The 18,722-nt window shown below is 40.3% G+C and overlaps 1 protein-coding gene across 10 annotated transcripts in view; it reads left to right on the top strand.

The window, feature by feature from the left end:
- HIVEP1 (HIVEP zinc finger 1) overlaps positions 1-18,722 on the top strand; it is a 90,456-nt gene that overhangs the window by 61,807 nt on the left and 9,927 nt on the right. For all 10 annotated transcript variants that reach the window (XM_083747115.1, XM_083747116.1, XM_083747114.1 and 7 more), the window contains 4 exons: positions 2,254-8,156; positions 13,412-13,542; positions 15,449-15,624; positions 17,906-18,007. In XM_083747115.1, coding sequence (XP_083603241.1) covers positions 2,254-8,156; positions 13,412-13,542; positions 15,449-15,624; positions 17,906-18,007 — 6,312 coding nt within the window. The remainder of the gene's footprint in view (positions 1-2,253; positions 8,157-13,411; positions 13,543-15,448; positions 15,625-17,905; positions 18,008-18,722) is intronic.

The following is an 18,722-nucleotide window of genomic DNA, read 5'->3' as shown; positions in this document are numbered from 1 at the left end:
ATGCCTTATGAGGAACGGCTAAGGGAGCTGGGCATGTTTAGCCTGGAGAAGAGGAGGTTAAGGGGTGATATGATAGCCATGTTCAAATGTATAAAAGGATGTCACATAGAGGAGGGAGAAAGGTTGTTTTCTGCTGCTCCAGAGAAGCGGACACGGAGCAATGGATCCAAACTACAAGAAAGAAGATTCCACCTAAACATTAGGAAGAACTTCCTGACAGTAAGAGCTGTTCGACAGTGGAATTTGCTGTCAAGGAGTGTGGTGGAGTCTCCTTCTTTGGAGGTCTTTAAGCTGAGGCTTGACAACCATATGTCAGAAGTGCTCTGATGGTGTTTCCTGCTTGGCAGGGGGTTGGACTCGATGGCCCTTGTGGTCTCTTCCAACTCTATGATTCTATGATTCATCCCATTCTGTTTCTTGTTGGGTGAATCTGTATATTGCTGCCCCACTTCAGTCTGTCCTCATTCCTTTGACTGCTCAACTTTACATGTTTTCTAGGCTGAAACATATTGTGCCTGAGAAAGAAGCATTGAGTTGTCCACAGTTGTATTCACTGTGGCCATGTCTTCCTGCAACTTGTTTGATATCCAGTCCCAGCTGCCTTTCCCCCATCTAAATTCAGTGCCGTAGTCATTTCCATACCATTGACCTAGGATTCTAATTCAAGATCATTGCTCTTAAATTGTTGTCTGAATGGAGAAGTTAATTTCTGCTGATGATTCTTGAAGAAAACATAACATTTGTAAGTGCATATGCTTTAAATCTCTCACTGCTGAAATCTACTCAGTAAATCAGTAACGGGTGCCAGACCCAGCAGAGCTGGGATTGTTTTGACAATAGAGAAGAAAAAACACTGAGTGTGCTTAATTTAGCACTTAATCTTTCAAAGCTATTCTGACAATTCTGTCTTAAATATGAAGAAAGAATACACGAGTGCATTGATTTTTGCTGAGTACAATAACGTCTCAACAAAAGAAACTCTTCCATTCAAATGTTTTCAAGTGAATCTTTTAAAGGTCTAGAGGCCAGAAGTGCGAATGACTTTTAGATATTTGCCTTCCCCACCTGACTCAAATGAAGACTTGGTTGCAGAATTATGTTTTGTATTCTCTTAGAAATGGAGAACATGTGGCCTTCCAAATATAGTTGAACACCAGCTCCCAGCAGTCACAGCCATCAAGGATGGTGGGAGTCCAGCAACACTGGAGAACCACTGGTTCCCCATCTCTGCCATAGTATTTCTTGTTGACGAAGTATTCCATTTGAATAGAGCAGCTTAGAAACAGTCCCATGTGCTGAAGGTGGGCCCATTAAGGCTGAATGGTAACTGGTTTTCAACATCACAATATTTCACCAGTTAATCATTGTGATATATCAATATATCATGATGCCTGAAATAAGGATGGAACTGTGTAGAAGTGAACAGTTTTCAACATTATGATATATCACCAGCTGAACTTTGTGATATTTAACAATGTCCAAAATAAGGATGGAGCTATGTAAAGGCATTAGCTGGTTTCACAGTTTTTCACACCCACACCCACACACTTCATGATTCACAATATATTGACAGGTCAAAAATTATGAAACCAATATCACAATATGGACTTCAAACTGTTTTTGGACAATCTTATCAATATATCACCAGCCCTAGGGCCTGTATAATAGATTTTGGAGGGGACCAAGGACCAGAGTGTCCAAACTGTGAACTAGTATCTATGTTACCCACTCAAGATAGACCCACTGAAATCAATAAAGTTAATTGTGAGCGGAAAGCATTGGTTTTAATGGAGTTACTCTTGAGCACACCCAGAGACAAGATGAGAAGGGAACATTGTTGGACCAAGATTCATCCTAATGAATTTCATTCATATTTAATGCAGTTAACTGAGCAAATGGTTTGTATAGTGGTAATGAAAACATGATGAAAATGGAATATAATTAATATGTACAAGAACTGAAATAAGTTTGGGAGGGGTCTCTGAAGCAAATTCTGTAAATTAAGAATGTACTTAAAACTAGTGTGGTTCAGTGAAATGCTGTATTAAATTCAAACTCGCGAACTTTAGGTGCTCTTGAGCAAATTACTATCTTCTGCCTCAGTTCCTATATTGCTAAATGGAATGGCATTAAATAGGTAACAAGGTGTGGGTAAAGATTGGGTAACATTTAATATGTTGAAAGTACTATGTAAATGATGCTGATAATATCTGCAGAATTACCATTTGACTTTTATTTCTTTGTGTTTGACAGAAATCTCCAAGGCTGTTACAAGAGGGAGCACGGACACAGTTAAAGGTGTGAAACGTAAAAAGATTGTAACTGAGAATCACCTGACGAAAATACCAAAATCGCCTTTGAGAACTCCAGCTCGGGCAAAGTCTAAAGAAAAAGTAGAAGAGCCTTCTTCATTGTCTAACATCCTTCCTGATACTTCAGAGCTCCTAAAAGAAGTGCACATTTTGGCAACACAGAATGGGAAACAAAACAAGCAAAATGAGGGGGTGCTTAGCAGTGAGGTAGCTATTAAAACGTCCAAATCTGAGACTTCGGTGCACCCCAAATTGTCTCTGTTACCTCAATCCTTGGACTTGAATAAATGGCCAGTAGAAGACCACAGTTCATCCCAGTTAAACTTACCAGTGAAGAAGGGTTCCACTAGCTCAAGTGCAGCCAAGGCTGACAATAATGAATGTATTACTTTTGTTGATTGTAGTCATTCATCCTCATGTACAAATACTGCATTCGATGTCTTACTGAAAGCTATGGAGCCTGAGCTGAACACCTTAGCACAAGAGTGCCCTTTCAGTGGGATGCAGATAGAAAAACTGAGACCAAATAAAACTGCAAGCGCCTCTTCTTGTCTCACATCCAATACACTGAGTGTCCAAAGTCATGCTGCTTTGGTGCAGCCAGAATTTGTAGCTGGATCTCAATTTCTTCCTTGCACTTCACAGACTGTGCATGTAGCAACATCAGGGAAGAGTGAACAAGCACAGATGCCCTCAGTTGATCACTCACAAGAGCAAGTTCTTGCTAAAGCTGGGCAACAAAACCAACAAATTGCTCCATGTCAGAGCTTCACTAATTCTCTGGTGCAACAGCCGAACCTGGAAAATCTCAAACTCCAGAATATATACAGCATAGCAGTAACCTCTTCAATAATGAGCCCCCAATCCTCTGTTACTCAGGCTTTTCCTCAAAACCAGCTAGTAGCAAAATCTCCGTTGTCAGTTCACCCCTCTAGCTCTACCACCCAGTTATCTATAGCTCCCTTGTACAACTCAGCCCAGATAGCTTCAGTTGTCAGCCATGGTGTAGAACAAATATGTAACCTTCTAAAAGTCCAGAAGCCTAAAAAACTAGGGAAATATGTCTGTGAGTATTGTAACAGGGCTTGTGCCAAGCCCAGTGTTCTCCTAAAGCACATCCGCTCCCACACAGGAGAACGACCATATCCTTGTGAGACTTGTGGATTTTCATTTAAGACCAAAAGCAATCTGTATAAGCACAAAAAGTCTCATGCTCATGCTATCAAACTTGGACTTGTCCTCCAGCCAGATTCTAGTGGGTTTCTCTCCCATGAATCTGACAAAGCACTTAGCATCCATTCAGATGTGGAAGAAAGTGGTGACAGTGATGATGAGGGCACAGCTGATGAAAGACAAGAAGACCAAGGATCATTAGAAATTGAACCTGTGCATGTAGTGAAAATACCTTCCAATTCTGACTCATTGCACAAAGGTAGTCCCATTTCTTTAAGAAATCCGGAATATATGCTGGGTGACTCCTCATTTCAGGACTCATCTGTGCAACCAAGGACAGCTTTACCCAAGGTGATCGTTTGCCCTGTTAATGTATCTCCTTTGAGATCAGATAGCCCCAAAGTAGCAGATCCCACCTCTACACTTTCTAAAACACAACAACAAGGGGACTTGAAAGTAACAAATGTGAAACCAAATTTAACACATGTGCTGGTAAATGAATCGGATGCTAAGCAACATCAGAAAACTGAAACAAGCGTTTCCGAGGAACAGCTTGGGACCCCTGTAGGGACAGCAATACATGCGCAACTACAAAGACAGCAGGCGACAGATTGTTCTCAGGATCAGCAAGTAAAATGTCTCTTGAGCCCCAGAAGTTTAGGTAGCACTGATTCAGGCTACTTTTCACGTTCAGAAAGTGCAGATCAGACCATGAGTCCACCAGCTCCATTTATGAAAGGATTGCCTTCTTCCGAAAAAGACTCAAGTAAAAGTTGTGTGCCACGAATGAGCACCACTGTGGCATCTGTTGTGCAAACCATTTGTGCTGACAAGACCTTGCTTTCATCTGGCCAGATGAGACCACCTCTGGCCACAAAAATGCTTGAAGAACGCATTTCAAAGATAATATCTGATAATGAGGCTGTAGTGGATGACAAACAGTTGGATAGTGTGAAGCCACGGAGAACATCCCTTTCAAGAAGAGGTAGTATTGATTCTCCAAAATCCTACATTTTTAAAGACTCATTTCAGTTTGACCTAAAGCCTATGAGTAGAAGGACTAGCTCAAGCTCTGATATACCAAAGTCTCCTTTTACACCTACTGAGAAGTCAAAGCAGGTTTTTCTGCTGTCTGTACCAACTCTTGACTGTTTACCTATAACCAGAAGTAATTCTATGCCAACTACCAGTTATTCAGCTGTACCTACAAATGTAATCCCTCCCCCTCACCCCCTACGTGGAAGTCAGTCTTTTGATGATAAAATTGGCTCCTTGTATGATGATGTCTTTGTGCCAGGACCTGCTACTCCACAGCTCCAAGGCGGACACCCTCGCACCCTTGTTCGGCAAGCAGCAATAGAAGATTCTTCGGTCAGTGAAGGGCACACTTTTGGACAAACACGATCTGTAGATGAAAGCTATGGATGCAACACATCAAGTGAATTTTTAATGTCAAGAAGCAAATCATTTGTACAAGGGTCAACTATGGATAAAAAAAAGTCACAGCAAGGCCGAGGGACAATGTTTGAGTGTGAGACTTGCAGAAACAGATACAGAAAACTGGAAAACTTCGAAAACCACAAAAAGTTCTATTGTTCAGAGTTACATGGACCAAAAACCAAGGCAGCTATACGAGATTCTGAGCACAAGACAGTCTTGAACAGTACACAACCCCAAATTCTTCACTATCGAGTTGCCACTTCAACTGGTGTCTGGGAGCAGACATCTCAGATAAGAAAAAGGAGGAAAATGAAAAGTGTGGGAGATGATGATGATGAACTGCAGACAAATGATACAAGTAGTAGTTTGTCAAAGAGCATGGCTGGGTCAGAGTGTCAAAACAAACTCGGAAATACAATCAGTGTCTCCAAACACACTGCCGCTGCTTTAGATTCACGTAGTATTTCCCTACAAAAACTGGCACAAGATGAGCTGGAGACTCATGGCGCAGAGCAGACTATGGGGCCAAAGATGACATTGCATGGGGAGAAGCAGGCTGTTCCAGTGGCACCAGAAAAAAAAGAACTGAAAAGACAAGGGGCTGGGATTTCAGTAATTCAGCACACAAACTCCTTAAGCAGACCTAGTTCATTTGAAAAATCAGATTCATTTGAAAGGGTATCGCCAGTTTCCCTTCAGGATGCTAACAAAGCTGTGAAGCTCCATTCCTTGAGTACCATTATGGCTCAAGAGGAGAAGCATTCTCTCCTGAATGCCTCCCACCGTCCTCAAGTAGCAGAAGCCTCAAGAGTTCAGCTGCATGAACGTCAAGTCACTGCTAATGAAAAGAGTGCAGCAATGCAACCACTAAGACTTGTTCGCCAGCATAACATCCAGGTTCCTGAAATACTGGTGACAGAGGAGCCTGATAGAGATCAGGAAGGCCAATGCAGTGATCAGGACAAGACGGAAAAATTTAACTGGCCGCAGCGTAGTGAAACCTTATCAAAGCTACCCACAGAAAAACTTCCACCAAAAAAGAAAAGAATTCGCTTGGCTGAAATGGAGCATTCTTCTGCTGAGTCGAGCTTTGAATCTACGCTTTCTAGAAGTCTCAGTCGGGAAAGTAGCTTGTCACGTGCATCTAGTTTCTCAACTTCTTTTGATAAAGATGATGTATCTAAGAATGAGAGTGCTTCCAAAGCAGAGCCTACAAATAAATCCTTGGAATTTCTTACAATTCCTACAAGTTCAAATACACTTAGTGTGCCTGGTCCTCATTTCAGAGAAATGCGACGTGCTGCTTCTGAACAAATTAACTGCACCCAGCCGTCCATGGAAGTTGCCGATTACAGAAGCAAGTCATTTGACTGTGGAAGTGCAGTTCCATCCAAGCCTGCCTCACTTCTAGAGATCTCTACTTCTAAACTGACATCTGGCAGTGGACATGTACCTTTGTTAGAAAGGAGAAGGGGCCCCCTTGTAAGACAAATATCTTTAAATATTGCTCCAGAAAAGAATCAGCCTGATGTCATGTCAAGTACTTCTTTTCAAATAAGTCCTGCAGCAGATATTTCTTCAGTGTCCTTGCAGAGGTTGCAGGGCTCTGGGAAACCCGAGGAATTGTCTTCAAGTTCTCAGCACCCCCAGACTTACATCAAGCCTTTGCGTGAATCACAGTCAGTGAAGAGCAACAACTCTCTTAACCCGCCTTCTAGTGAACGGTCTTTAGGCTCTAGTTTACATCATCCTGGTCAGCAAGCTTCACTCAGTCAGTATTCCCAATCAGCTTTCAAGGGATCAGCACTTGGAACTCAGAAAAGCATGAGCATGGTTGCTGGTCAGCATAGTATGCAAGAAGACTGTTTTGCTCCCAAATATCAGCTTCAAGTTAAAGCATTGCACGTAGGAAAGCAATATCCTTTAGGTCTTCCAGGTGCAGCTGGCACAGAGCAGACTGGGTCTTCATTAGAAATACATACTAAACTGAACGACAAAGTGTCCAAGCAATATGTGGCACCACCCTTGCAACGAACTGCTCCCGATAATTGCAGTGGTGGAATGTATCATGTTGCGCCCTTCATCCCTGTGCGCATTCACAGTAATATTCCATCATATGGTTTGGCTGCTGTTGCACCCCTTCCTCAAATTTTGGTGCCACGGGATCAGGTCAACCAGTCTCTCTGTAAAATAAACACTGCATCAGTGCCAACAGTCAAAGATCAAACTCAGCTGCCAAAATCCCACAAAGATCATCTGAGGTGTTTGCCAAGTTCGCAGCCAGCATCTGTGTTTGAAAATCTGATTTGTGAGACGGAAAGCAAAAATTCAGCTTCCCTGGGGTCCTCAAATATGATTCAGAAAGTGCCAGTTGGTGGACTTTTCCCTCAGCAGGAAGCCACAGCCTCAAGTAAGCGCATGCTCTCGCCAGCCAATAGTTTAGACATTGCCATGGAAAAACACCAGAAGCGTGTTAAAGATGAAAGTGGAGCTGCTTGCACTACAGGTGCTATGTCACTGCATCCTTTGACCGTAAAGGCTAGCGAACCTAACAAGCAAAAAAAGCCACTCTTAGTGCGGCAGATCTGCACAGTTGAGCCCCTAGAAGGTTTCTCATTAGATCAAGATGATAAAAGCACTGGAGCTGGTAATGTGCCAGATCTTCTGCTGCCTGGTTCAGCTGAATCTGCTCGGTGTGGGGCTTCTTCACTCATAAAGGAGCCTTTAGAATATGATAACCCATCGATCTCTGAAACTGGAAGGTTTGCAGTCAGAAAGTCAACTGAATCTACTTCACTGAATATTCAGACTTCCTTTCTAAAGGTTCCAGATAACAGTCAAGAGAGGATGTCCCCAGAAGTGAATGATGATAAGCAGTCCAGTGTTTTGAGCCAAGCAAAATCTGGAGCCGCTTTGTCCGTTGTGAATGCGGATGATATACAGAGATTATCTTTTCCAAGCCTAAAGACTACAACAAACTTTACATGGTGTTACTTGTTAAAAAGGAAGCCTGTGCACCTGTTGCAAAATGACCAAAAGACTTCAGTTTATTCTTCTTGGTCTGTCAGCCCTGACAATCCCAATCCACTTGGTTTGCCGACAAAACTTGCTCTTTCCCTTTTGAATTCAAAACAGAAAGCTGGGAAACCATCTTATACTCTAGCAATAAGTACCAACTTCAGATCCGACATACTGGTCTACTCAAGCAAGTGGAAGAGCAACTTACTTAAGGTACTATGCATAAAACATTTATTTTAAGAGGGGGGATTCAAGTGTTTATACTAAAGTATTTATATAAGCTCTTTAAAATGAGGATAACTTATTTGCATTTGGGAAGAAAACTTGTTGAACTCTGTTGGTGCATTGTTAATACTGCTTTATTGCATCACTATATAAATGTTGAGCTATCCTTACCTAGCTAAAATTTTAGAGGTTTATCACATCTCATGAAAGCCATATCCTAATTTTAAAAATTGTGCAGAAAGCCAGGTGCTTCTGCAAAGAGCTTTTGGATATTGTTTGAACACTTGAAATTCCCAAAAGAGCTAATATTATTCTTTAAAATTCCTCTATTGAATTTCATGGAATATAATGTTAAGGTGTCTCATACTTCTTCACAGCTCATTTCCCCACAGGGCAAGGCCTACACACAGCGACACATAACTGAGATCCTTTAGGAATAGCAGTGTTCTGTCATGTCAGAACTGCAGAGCAGTTTTCAGTATGAACACTTCATTGGGGTCAAGAGGTTTAGCTACATGAACCTCAGAGAAGAGGAAAGTTTTAGTTGCACTAAAATGCAATAGGCGTTTTGTGCATATAGCTAAAACAAGATTGACTTTCTGCTTTGAGTCTGTGCAACAAAAAGCATGCATGGGCTGCTTTTCTTTAAAATATTTTATTATTGGGGCTTAATGAAGGTTACATCTTATTATAGTACTGTACTGCGTTGGCTTGAAGAAAAATTGTATAAAGAGAGAAGATTTTGGGGGGAGTATTATTGAATAGAATTTATTTTAGAGAGAAATGTGGGCATTAATTTTGAAGCTGGTAGAATAGATGAATGGAAATCCCTGCCTGATCCTTAAAAAAACCCCAAAGTTGCATTTTTAGGTTTTGAAAACTAGTGGGACAGTGAAATCCCTTTCTGCATTCATTCACTTGCACTCACAGAAGGAATTCCTGCATCCAATGATCCCCATCCATCCTTTTATATTTACTTCATCCCAATATCTAATATTCCAATAACTGTATTTACATCATGTAATCTGTCACTTGTGGAACTTCCATTGAATAAGCCTCTCTTCTGCGCTTATGTTTATTATTTTCTGATCCAGTCTAATACTTCACCTGCAGATCTTACAACATGAGGAGTAGCATCTAAAACTATGTATTTCCTTGTAGTAGGATGTTCCATTTAGGGATTTTGAAGGAATGACCAGACCTCACACAAGGTCCAGAAGCCTAGATAGAAATGCTTTACAAATGCAATAGGAAATTCACATTGTACACTTGGAGCATTTCTTGACTTTGGAAAAGACTAGGGCAGGCCCTGCATATACAAAGCTCTAGATGTTCACCAGAGTACAAGAGCTGGTGAATCTTAGCAGTAAAACACAGTTATTGATAATGGGCGTCATTAGTTCATTTCCTAGTGCAAGTCTGAAAATGGAAGAAGAGAATTTAAGCTCTCCTTCAAATAAATCTATAAAAAATGCTGTTTTGAAGCTTCTCTAAATGGAGAAAAACCTTCTTTCAGAAACTACCTGCAATTTTTCTGCCAGAGCCATATGCTGTATCTTTGAATGTGGGCCTTTGTTGTATTTCACTATCAGATAAACATATTTTTTACAAGTTTGGTTGGAACATGCCAAATTTCTCACTAGCTATGTTTTCCAGATAGCTGGGATGACAAAGTTTCACTGGTACTTCTAATATCAAGCAGCTGAAACTAGAAGCTATCAGTTAATATTAACATGTGAGCTTCGAAATAAAGAGATGCGAAAAAATAATTGTAAGATTCTTTTGTCTTCCATTTTCAAAGCTTCATATTTGTAAGATATTTTCAACATCCCTAAAGGGTAGAAACTTGTCTAACTAAAAGCAGATGTTTTTAAGATTCTAAAGAGAGATTTTCAAGTACACATCCAACATAAATTTCCCCTACCTCAGAAAATAAAGTGTGGTAGTCTGATGTGTATGAACAGCAGCGAAGCTTTCCAGATCTTACTTCTGACTATGCACATTTTCAGAATGCAAACAGGGAAATGTTTAGCATTGTAACCAGTTATAAAGTATAGCTATGGACCATGAATGCAGAAGAGAATTTTGGGGTGGGCAAAATCTTAATTTTGTATACAGAGCTTGTTCAGACATAATCTTTGAGTCAGAGATCAGGAGTGGCTCACACATATCATCTCCTGAATGAAGTAGCCTTTTCTCATGCAGTTTTGGATATGTTGGAGCCAATGTTAGCTGAAGCGAAGATTAATTAAGTTCCTCACTTAACCTAACCTGCTTCAATCCTTGTTAAGCAAAAAAAACCTGGCTTCATTTGTTCAGTTAATTTTTGTCCCATTCATAGTATTTAAGAGATGAGGAAGGAATATAACCACCTCTGTATTGGCCTGAAAAGTTATCAGCTATTGATGTTCAAGATAAATTTATTTGAGATGTGGAATAGTTGACCAAAAAAGTCAACGTAACACACTTGCAGCCTGGTCATGTAACCCCTAAAAATATTTGCCCTGATTACTTGAATCTTAACAAGGTGGTGTAAAAATGAACGTTACTGGTGCTTTACATGAACAGTTCATTTTTTGTGATGTTTCATTTTCTGAAACCATGTGTAAGTCTCAGTAGTGTTGTTAAAGTTTATATATTGCTGCATGAAATTTCCTGTATTGGTTGGTATAATCCAACAGTGGAGAACCTCAGGCCCATGGGGATCCTAATTTAATCCACAAGACCATTTCCCCCAAACCTGATGTCATATGTGACATCAGCTATGCAGCAGCAAAAAGAGCATGTTCCTAGTTGATGTTCACAGCTAGCCCCATCAGTATAAGTCATACCATTGAAATATACAACATGTACAGTATGGTTGGCACTTAATGTCTAATTCGCTGCAAGGCATCAAAAGTTTGTGTTCTACATTGACTTGAGGTTTATGCTTCCTGTGATCTTTCCGCTATCTGTTCAGAAGATGGAAATCCATGATGACCTATTCTGCTGAATCCAACAAACCAGGATTTCTTGTCTACGTTGTCACTAGATGTCTCATAAACAGTTTTGTGATGCTGGATGCATAGCAAGTCCATGGGGAGATAGCCAGTGTTATTGATATTCAGACTAGACCCATTGAAATAAATGGATTCAAATTACTTGTCTATTAATTTCAACAGGTTTGTTGAATGACAAATAATTGGCCATTTTACAGTCATGGAGGGATTATAAGGATTAGTTTTCAGTTGATAAATGCTTGTCAGTGTAGAGTTTGTCCAGTACAAAGAGAAATGGGGGAGGTGTCAATCAAGGAGAATGCTATGTGGTTGCCACCTAGTGGCTACAAGGCAAAAATGGAACCTATTTAAGTCATCCAAGATATTAACCATCAAGAACTTCATATGGCAAAGCATCACAAGACAAAGGAGGTCCTTTGTGGGCATTATAAGGAATAAGGAGCATGGAAGACTTAAACAGGTTCTTCTCAAGAAACACTTTTAGCCCACCAAATTCCTACTGGATCAGAACACTCCATTAGTTTGCATCAAGGTCACTGGCCTTAGCAGGGGGAGAAAACTATTCACAACTAGAATGTAAAGAGTTAGCAGTGTTTTCTGCTGAAAAGAAATCCCATTTGTATCTAGATCGTAGGTGTTTTGTCATACAATCTGATCATAAACCTCTTCAGGGTCTGCAGGGAGAGAACAAGCCAGTGCTGTCTGCTAGAATCCCGAGATGGGCTTGACGTTGTCTGCATAGGACTACAAATTTGAATATAAGCCAGGTCAAGCCCTGGGTAATGCTGATCCCCTTAGCAGATTTCCACTGCCAGATAGACCAAAGCCAGTACCTCAGCCTGCTGAAACTGTTTTTCTTATTGAAGTGCTATCCACATGCCTGATCGATCCAGCAAAGATTAAACGGGTGACTGGCCAAGATTCTCTGTTATTTAGAGGGTGAAGATAATTAATGGATGGATTACGGGGGGGGGGGGGGGAGAGAGCACATATTAACACCCTAACTATCAGCGTAGGGAGTCATTGGCTGTCCAGGATGGATGAATATTATTGGGCTCACAGGTAGTTGTACTACCAGTACTACGTAATTTCTGCTGTTCTGAATTTGTTGTGTAAGTCCATCCTGGCATTGTATGAAGAGATTAGCATGTAGTTTATGTGTGGTGGCCAGAAATAGACTAGCAGATTGAGACAGGAGTACAGTGGTGTGGTGCTTGTCAATCTATCCGTCATGCTCCTTCAAAAGCACCCTCACACCCAAGGGAATGATAATAATGACCTTGGGCAAGACTTCACATTGATTATGCCAGTCCACAGCCCCTGCATCAGATCGTACAACTGTTTCAGGTGTGTCTCTGAGACACACTCGGAGATAGAACATCTGGATGAGCCAGAAACTCACAGTTACACTATGCCATTCAGACAGAATCCCCAAGCCCAGGGAGAGGTTGCATTTATAAAAACAAGGGAATTTGTGGGTTTAGACCTATGTCTCGTATTTAGGAAATTATTATTTTTTTGTTCTGTTTTTCCCACTGCCTTCTGTATTCTTACTGCCAATATATAGATTACGGTGTATGTTGACAGTATAAACAAAAGGGGAAGGAGTGTAAGATACCTTTATGTGGTTGCTACCTAGTAGCCCCAATTCAAATGTGTTTATTGAGGAGGGTTGGAACTGAGCATGTTCAGGGGGTGTGTCCTTGGGAGGGGTTCCAAGATAGGTGCTAGACTGAAAACTCTAGAGCTGTAAAACAGACTGAAAGATGCAGAACAAACTGCTTTTGTTTTGTTTTTTTATTTGTATAGCCTAAATGCAGTATATTAAACATATTTTACTTTCTTATACAACTGGTATGCTAATTTTCTCTGGCAGTAGATATAAGCTTGAAAAACTGCATTGGGGAATCTCTTTCTCTCCTCCCCCCCCCCCCCCCGTAACTCCTAAATCATGTACAGACAGCTACTTCTGGGCAAAAACATAAACACATGTTCTTTCAAGTATATAACCATATAAACATTTTTGTAATTACTTTCTCTTCCTGTTCTCCCTCTATTGAGCATATTGAATTGGGTGTAGCAATTGTCACAAAAATAAAACTTAGTTGTATTGTCAACACATAAACAACTGTGCCTGAAAATGGTAATCTTCAACTCCTGTTTTGCCAGATACTAGCAATACTAGTTCAGTAGATACCTTAATCTGCTTATAATAAGAAACGTAACAATTTACATTTTTTTCAGCGGGCATTAGTTAAACAAAAGGCAGCAAGGGAATTCAGCAATAAAGAAAACTCTGAAATAAGCACTGATCAAGATAATGATAATTCCTTAGCCAAAAGTGAGCCAAGAAGAGTGAAAATATTTGATGGAGGGTAAGTATCCCCCCTAAAAGTAATGCAATATTTTATTAATATTTTATATGGAAGTCATTATCTCCTGGTAGCTCAGTAGAAAAAGGTGTTATTGTGAACCTGATTAGATCGTGATCCAGATTCTAGTCAAAATGGTTTGGTATGTTCGAAATTACTTGCTCCACAGTATCCCCTGCCTCCCATCCCTGGCCTTGGTTCAGCACTTGTGATGTCAAATCTCCCATCCACATAGCTATTTTTCTCTCCTGGTGTTTTAACACTTAATTCGTCAAACTGAATTTTTAGTGACCTTGGAGTCAAATATCCCAAATGGAAACCAAAACACCAAGAGCTTTAGCTCTGAACAACTAATTTCCTACAAATATTTAACCAGGTGAAACCAGATCATGACTACTTGCGTTGTAGGCCATAGATGATTTAGAACAAAACAGTAAGTTGCCATCTGTAGTCTGAGCCTTGGTTGCCCTGATTTATGAGCTCGTTTGAGACAGAGACAGGGTGTGTGTCGTCCTGTTGGTTCTCCTTGACCTCTCAGTGGCTTTTGATGATATTGACAATGGTGTTGTTCTGCACCGACTTGGGAGGTGGTGGTTGGAGGAGCATGCAGCTCCCACCATCAGAACACTCAATATCTGCACATTCCATTAACTGAACATAAAGAATTGTGCCCAAACATCGCTACATGCATGGCTGATCCAGATATCCAAACAACCAGAGTTTGCCCCCTTCCTTACTTGTTTGTGCTTCACTGGTCAATGGCAACTATTTTCAAGCAGAAACCATGGAGAGAGGGATGTGGGAGAGAGAACAAACACATCAAGGAGTAGGAGAGATCAGGCAAATAAGTTTTCCCCTCTTTTTTGCTGGTTGGCTGCAGCCATTTTAGGACGAAACCATGTGGGGGAGGGGAGAAAGATCATAGATTTAAAATGTTCCCATTGGAAATACAGTGGTACCTCGGGTTACATACGCTTCAGGTTACATACGCTTCAGGTTACAGACTCCGCTAACCCAGAAATAGTGCTTCAGGTTAAGAACCTTGCTTCAGCATGAGAACAGAAATTGTGCTCCAGCAGCAGCAGGAGGTCCCATTAGCTAAAGTGGTGCTTCAGGTTAAAAACAGTTTCAGGTTAAGAACTGACCTCTGGAATGAATTAAGTACTTAACCCGAGGTACCACTGTAATGGAAATTGTCAGCTTGTTTTGTGAATGCTCACCTAATGAACAATTTCCTGGGAATGCATTGTGATTAGAAAACAGGACCTGCAAACCATAACTGTGGTTTCTGCTCTTACCAGGATCTCTACCAGAAACTAGTACTAGGATATTGTTGCTTGGCTTTTAGAATGTGTGATTTCACGTGGGTCCGTTCAGCTACCTGTGCTAGTTAACGTCTATATAAAACCTCTGGGAGCTGCCATCCAGGGATTTGGAGGATGGCGCCATCAAAACATTGATGATATGTGGCTCCCTCTCTCCATTCTATTGGAATCAGAAGAGGCTGTTAAGGTGTTGGACTGTCTGTAGCATGGGTAGGCAAACTAAGGCCTGGAGGCTGGATCCGGCCCAATCGCCTTCTAATTCTGCCCCAGATGTTTTTACATGAGTAGAATGTGTGCTTTTACTTAAAATACATCTTTGGTTATTTGTGGGGCATAGGAATTTGTTCATAATTCCCCCCCCCCAAATATAGTCTGGCCCCCCACAAGGTCTGAGGGACAGTGGACCGGCCCCCTGCTGAAAAGGCTTGCTGACCCCTAGTCTGTAGGCTGTGAAAGGCTGGATCCTGTTAAGACAGAAGTGCTGTGGGAGGGTAGTTCCTGTGTCCTGGAATTATGTGTGTGACCTGTCCTGACCTGTAATGCACTGTCGTTTGCAATAGTTTGGTATGTTTTGATTAAATTAGATACAAGTCAAATGAAGAATATGTCTATGTTCGTGGGAGAGGAAGAGGAAAATATATATGTGAAGAATGTGGAATACGCTGTAAAAAGCCCAGTATGTTGAAGAAACATATTCGCACGCACACAGACGTCCGTCCCTATCACTGCAACTATTGCAATTTTTCCTTCAAAACTAAAGGTAAGTGAGCTTGTCATGACTCACAGATTTTCTTTTTCAACCCGCTGACAATTGCTTTTCCAATAAGCGTGTTGGAAGTATGAAATAAAGCTGTGGGAACTTAAACAAATTGCAAAAATAAAAGGAGAGCTGGGTTGGCTTATAAGAAATATTCCAAAACCTAGAGTAAGGGCAATATCCTTTTTAGAGCAGATAAAATGTAACACTTTCAAATGCAAGCTTTCAAGTTCTCCAGAACTCTTCATTAAATCAGATTGGGCAAGGTGGGAGGTAGGGCGTGAGGGTTGGGAATGAGCAGTCAAAAGCCCTTTTGCAGGGAAGGTAGTAGATGCATACAGTACATCCCGCAGGAAGGCATTTTAACATTTTCCGCCTTTGAGTTTCATACTGGTGTGAATTTGACTGATTTCCCTTTTCCTTCCTGACTGATGATGCCTTGCCCAAGTACCCAGATAGTTTTGAGGCCAATGAAGGCTGTGAAGTTTGCATGACCAGTTGTTGGGACAAGGATGTGTCCCAGAAGAGAAAAAGTTTGACTTTTTCAAGGACACATTGTGTTTTAATTGGCAGCAGCAGACATACCTTCAGAACTGGTTTTGAGATACCATTTTTTTGCAAATAGGTTCAGATTCTAGATTTGTCACATACTCATTATTTCAGGCTTGGAAAAGCCAGTGTTTACCTTGTTTCTTAGTTTTCATTGAACTGACCTTACTAAGATGTTTATAAATAAAAGGTCATGAATATTGTACTACTCTTCTGCATACTAGGAACTCAGTATTAAATCATTCTGCCTCTACTCATGGATTATCCTCTGAGCAGATTTAGCAGGCACTGGTGTTAATGGCATGCTTGTGTGCATATGCTCAACTATAAGCCTAAATATTAAAAAATAAATTAAAATGATTTAATTTTGATGAAATAGATATCAGGGCTTCAACATAATGACATTTTTCTCATGTCAATATTAATAATAAAGATTGGCATATATGTAACATAAATATAATATAAACTGTACATTTCATACGATTGTAGATTAATATCACTGTAATATTTAATATCCATATCACTGTAAGATTTGTTCTTAGAATTATTACACTGCCATTCTCAGTACAATCTAATGAAACTATTCCAAAAGAGAAGTGCCACAAAAATGGTTTGTATGTAGCCTTTGCTGCCTTCCTTTACCAGCTTCCTGGTTAAATTCTGGCCAAGCTCAAACTTACTATGTTTATGTATGTACTTAACAAAATGGATGTTGCAGCCATCGGGCAAAAGTCATTTTCTGACTTTCTGAACAATACTGTCATTCATTGTTAAGTCACCAAACAAGATATCAAATATATTAAATCTTTTAGAGCTTCTATTTGTATCTATGGGAGAAACAAGACACACCATTACATCAGTTCTTACCACATCCATCTTCTGCCATTTAGTATATGTTCATTCAACAGCAGCATGTCAGAAGAGAATGTGCCTAGCAAGTATTTTACCACTATTTGTCTCTTAGATCATTGTGGACTCTTACAATGTTGTCTTTTGTTGAAAATAGCAGAACATCTGTTGAAGCTATTTATTAATGCAAATTGGAACTTGTTTTCCTAAATTATATTACATCTTGAAAATCCTCATTTAAAGAAGAGTTAATGCAATCGTTCTTAGGAATGAATACAATAGTTTGACCAGGCAACCTTCTCTGTCATAGCCTTCAGTGTTAAGACATGTTGTCTACCACTGCACTTAGTTCCATCTTCAAAGCCAAGCTGAATCTAAATTAACTTTATTTAAAAGCCAAAGGGTTGAAACTAACGAAATCATTGCACAAGCAGGTCTTCCATTCACACAATGGAACTTCCCCTCCCTCTCTTCCCCTCCTCGCACTTCTCCCCCCATCTGCTCCAGAGGGTTGGGGGAGGGACCCAGAACAGATTTGGGGGTTGCAGGGCCACCCAGGAGGAGGAGAGAGAAGGGAATTTCCACCACATGAGCGGAAATTGTTCTGCTCGTACAATAACTTAGCTGGATACAACCCAAGGCCATTTTTTATTCTCCCAATTTTCAAACGCATTTAATGATTTTTAACATGCTATTATATATTTTGTGTGTATAAACTGTGTTGATACCGACTGCTCTGGAAGCTTTGTAAAAGCTTTGTGTTAACCTTTTAAATAAAATAATAGAAAAATAATGGCCCAAGTGTCATTGGCTGCAGAGAGTGACATGCTGAATGTTACGGTCATGTGGTTTTAGTAAAAATGTGCATTGTTTGATTTTTCTTAAGGAAACTTGACAAAACATATGAAGTCCAAGGCACATAGCAAAAAATGCATGGATCTGGGAGTCTCAGTAGGATCAATAGATGATCAGGATGTAGAAGAATACGGTAAAAAAAATCAATTTTTTTATATTTAGAACTTTTCATGTATTTGCTTTTCTTTTCTAAATATTTTCCTTCCTCTGTTCAAACCTTTTATTAAATTGCTTTCACAGAACAGGCCCTATCAGTTATCACTCACCTACTAACTTTCTCTGTATGATAAGGTTCTAGAAGATATTTGGGATCCCACTGTCCTCTCAGTCCCTATGCGCATATACTGTAGTGTCGGTACCAGGAGATCCTACATATATATGTGTATGAGATTCCTCTGAAGCCTGATCTCATTTGAATCACAACAGAACTCATGTTCATTACCTCTCAATTCAGCCAATATATTCTACACTTAATAATGTTGCCATGTACAGAGATTCAAAGGGAAGGGAGTAGAATTAACATCTGAACAGATCCTATGCATTTCACTTACTGTTCAGTTACTGGAGCAGATACAAATGGATCGTGTCCCCACAACATATTAGAAGGACTACACAGTATGGAATATGTTTATCAGTTGGCCCATTATACTGGGCCTCAGCCTTTTAGTGCCAGTAGTCTAATTACATCCATGTAAAAAGTCTAGAAGAATACATTAGCCAAATTTGCAGATAATTATCTTATTTATTCACAAGCCCCAAATAAGGTGGTGGAATTCTCAGTTAACAGAATTGAATGGGCTTAGCTGTTTCTGGCTGCAGATTTGTTTGCTTTTAGGAGATGGAGAGGA

This window comes from Podarcis gaigeae (genome assembly GCF_964106915.1).
Source record: "Podarcis gaigeae genome assembly, chromosome: 7".
NCBI lineage: Eukaryota > Metazoa > Chordata > Lepidosauria > Squamata > Lacertidae > Podarcis > Podarcis gaigeae.
Note: the sequence above shows the minus strand (reverse complement) of the source record. Positions and strands in the feature narration are given on the sequence as shown.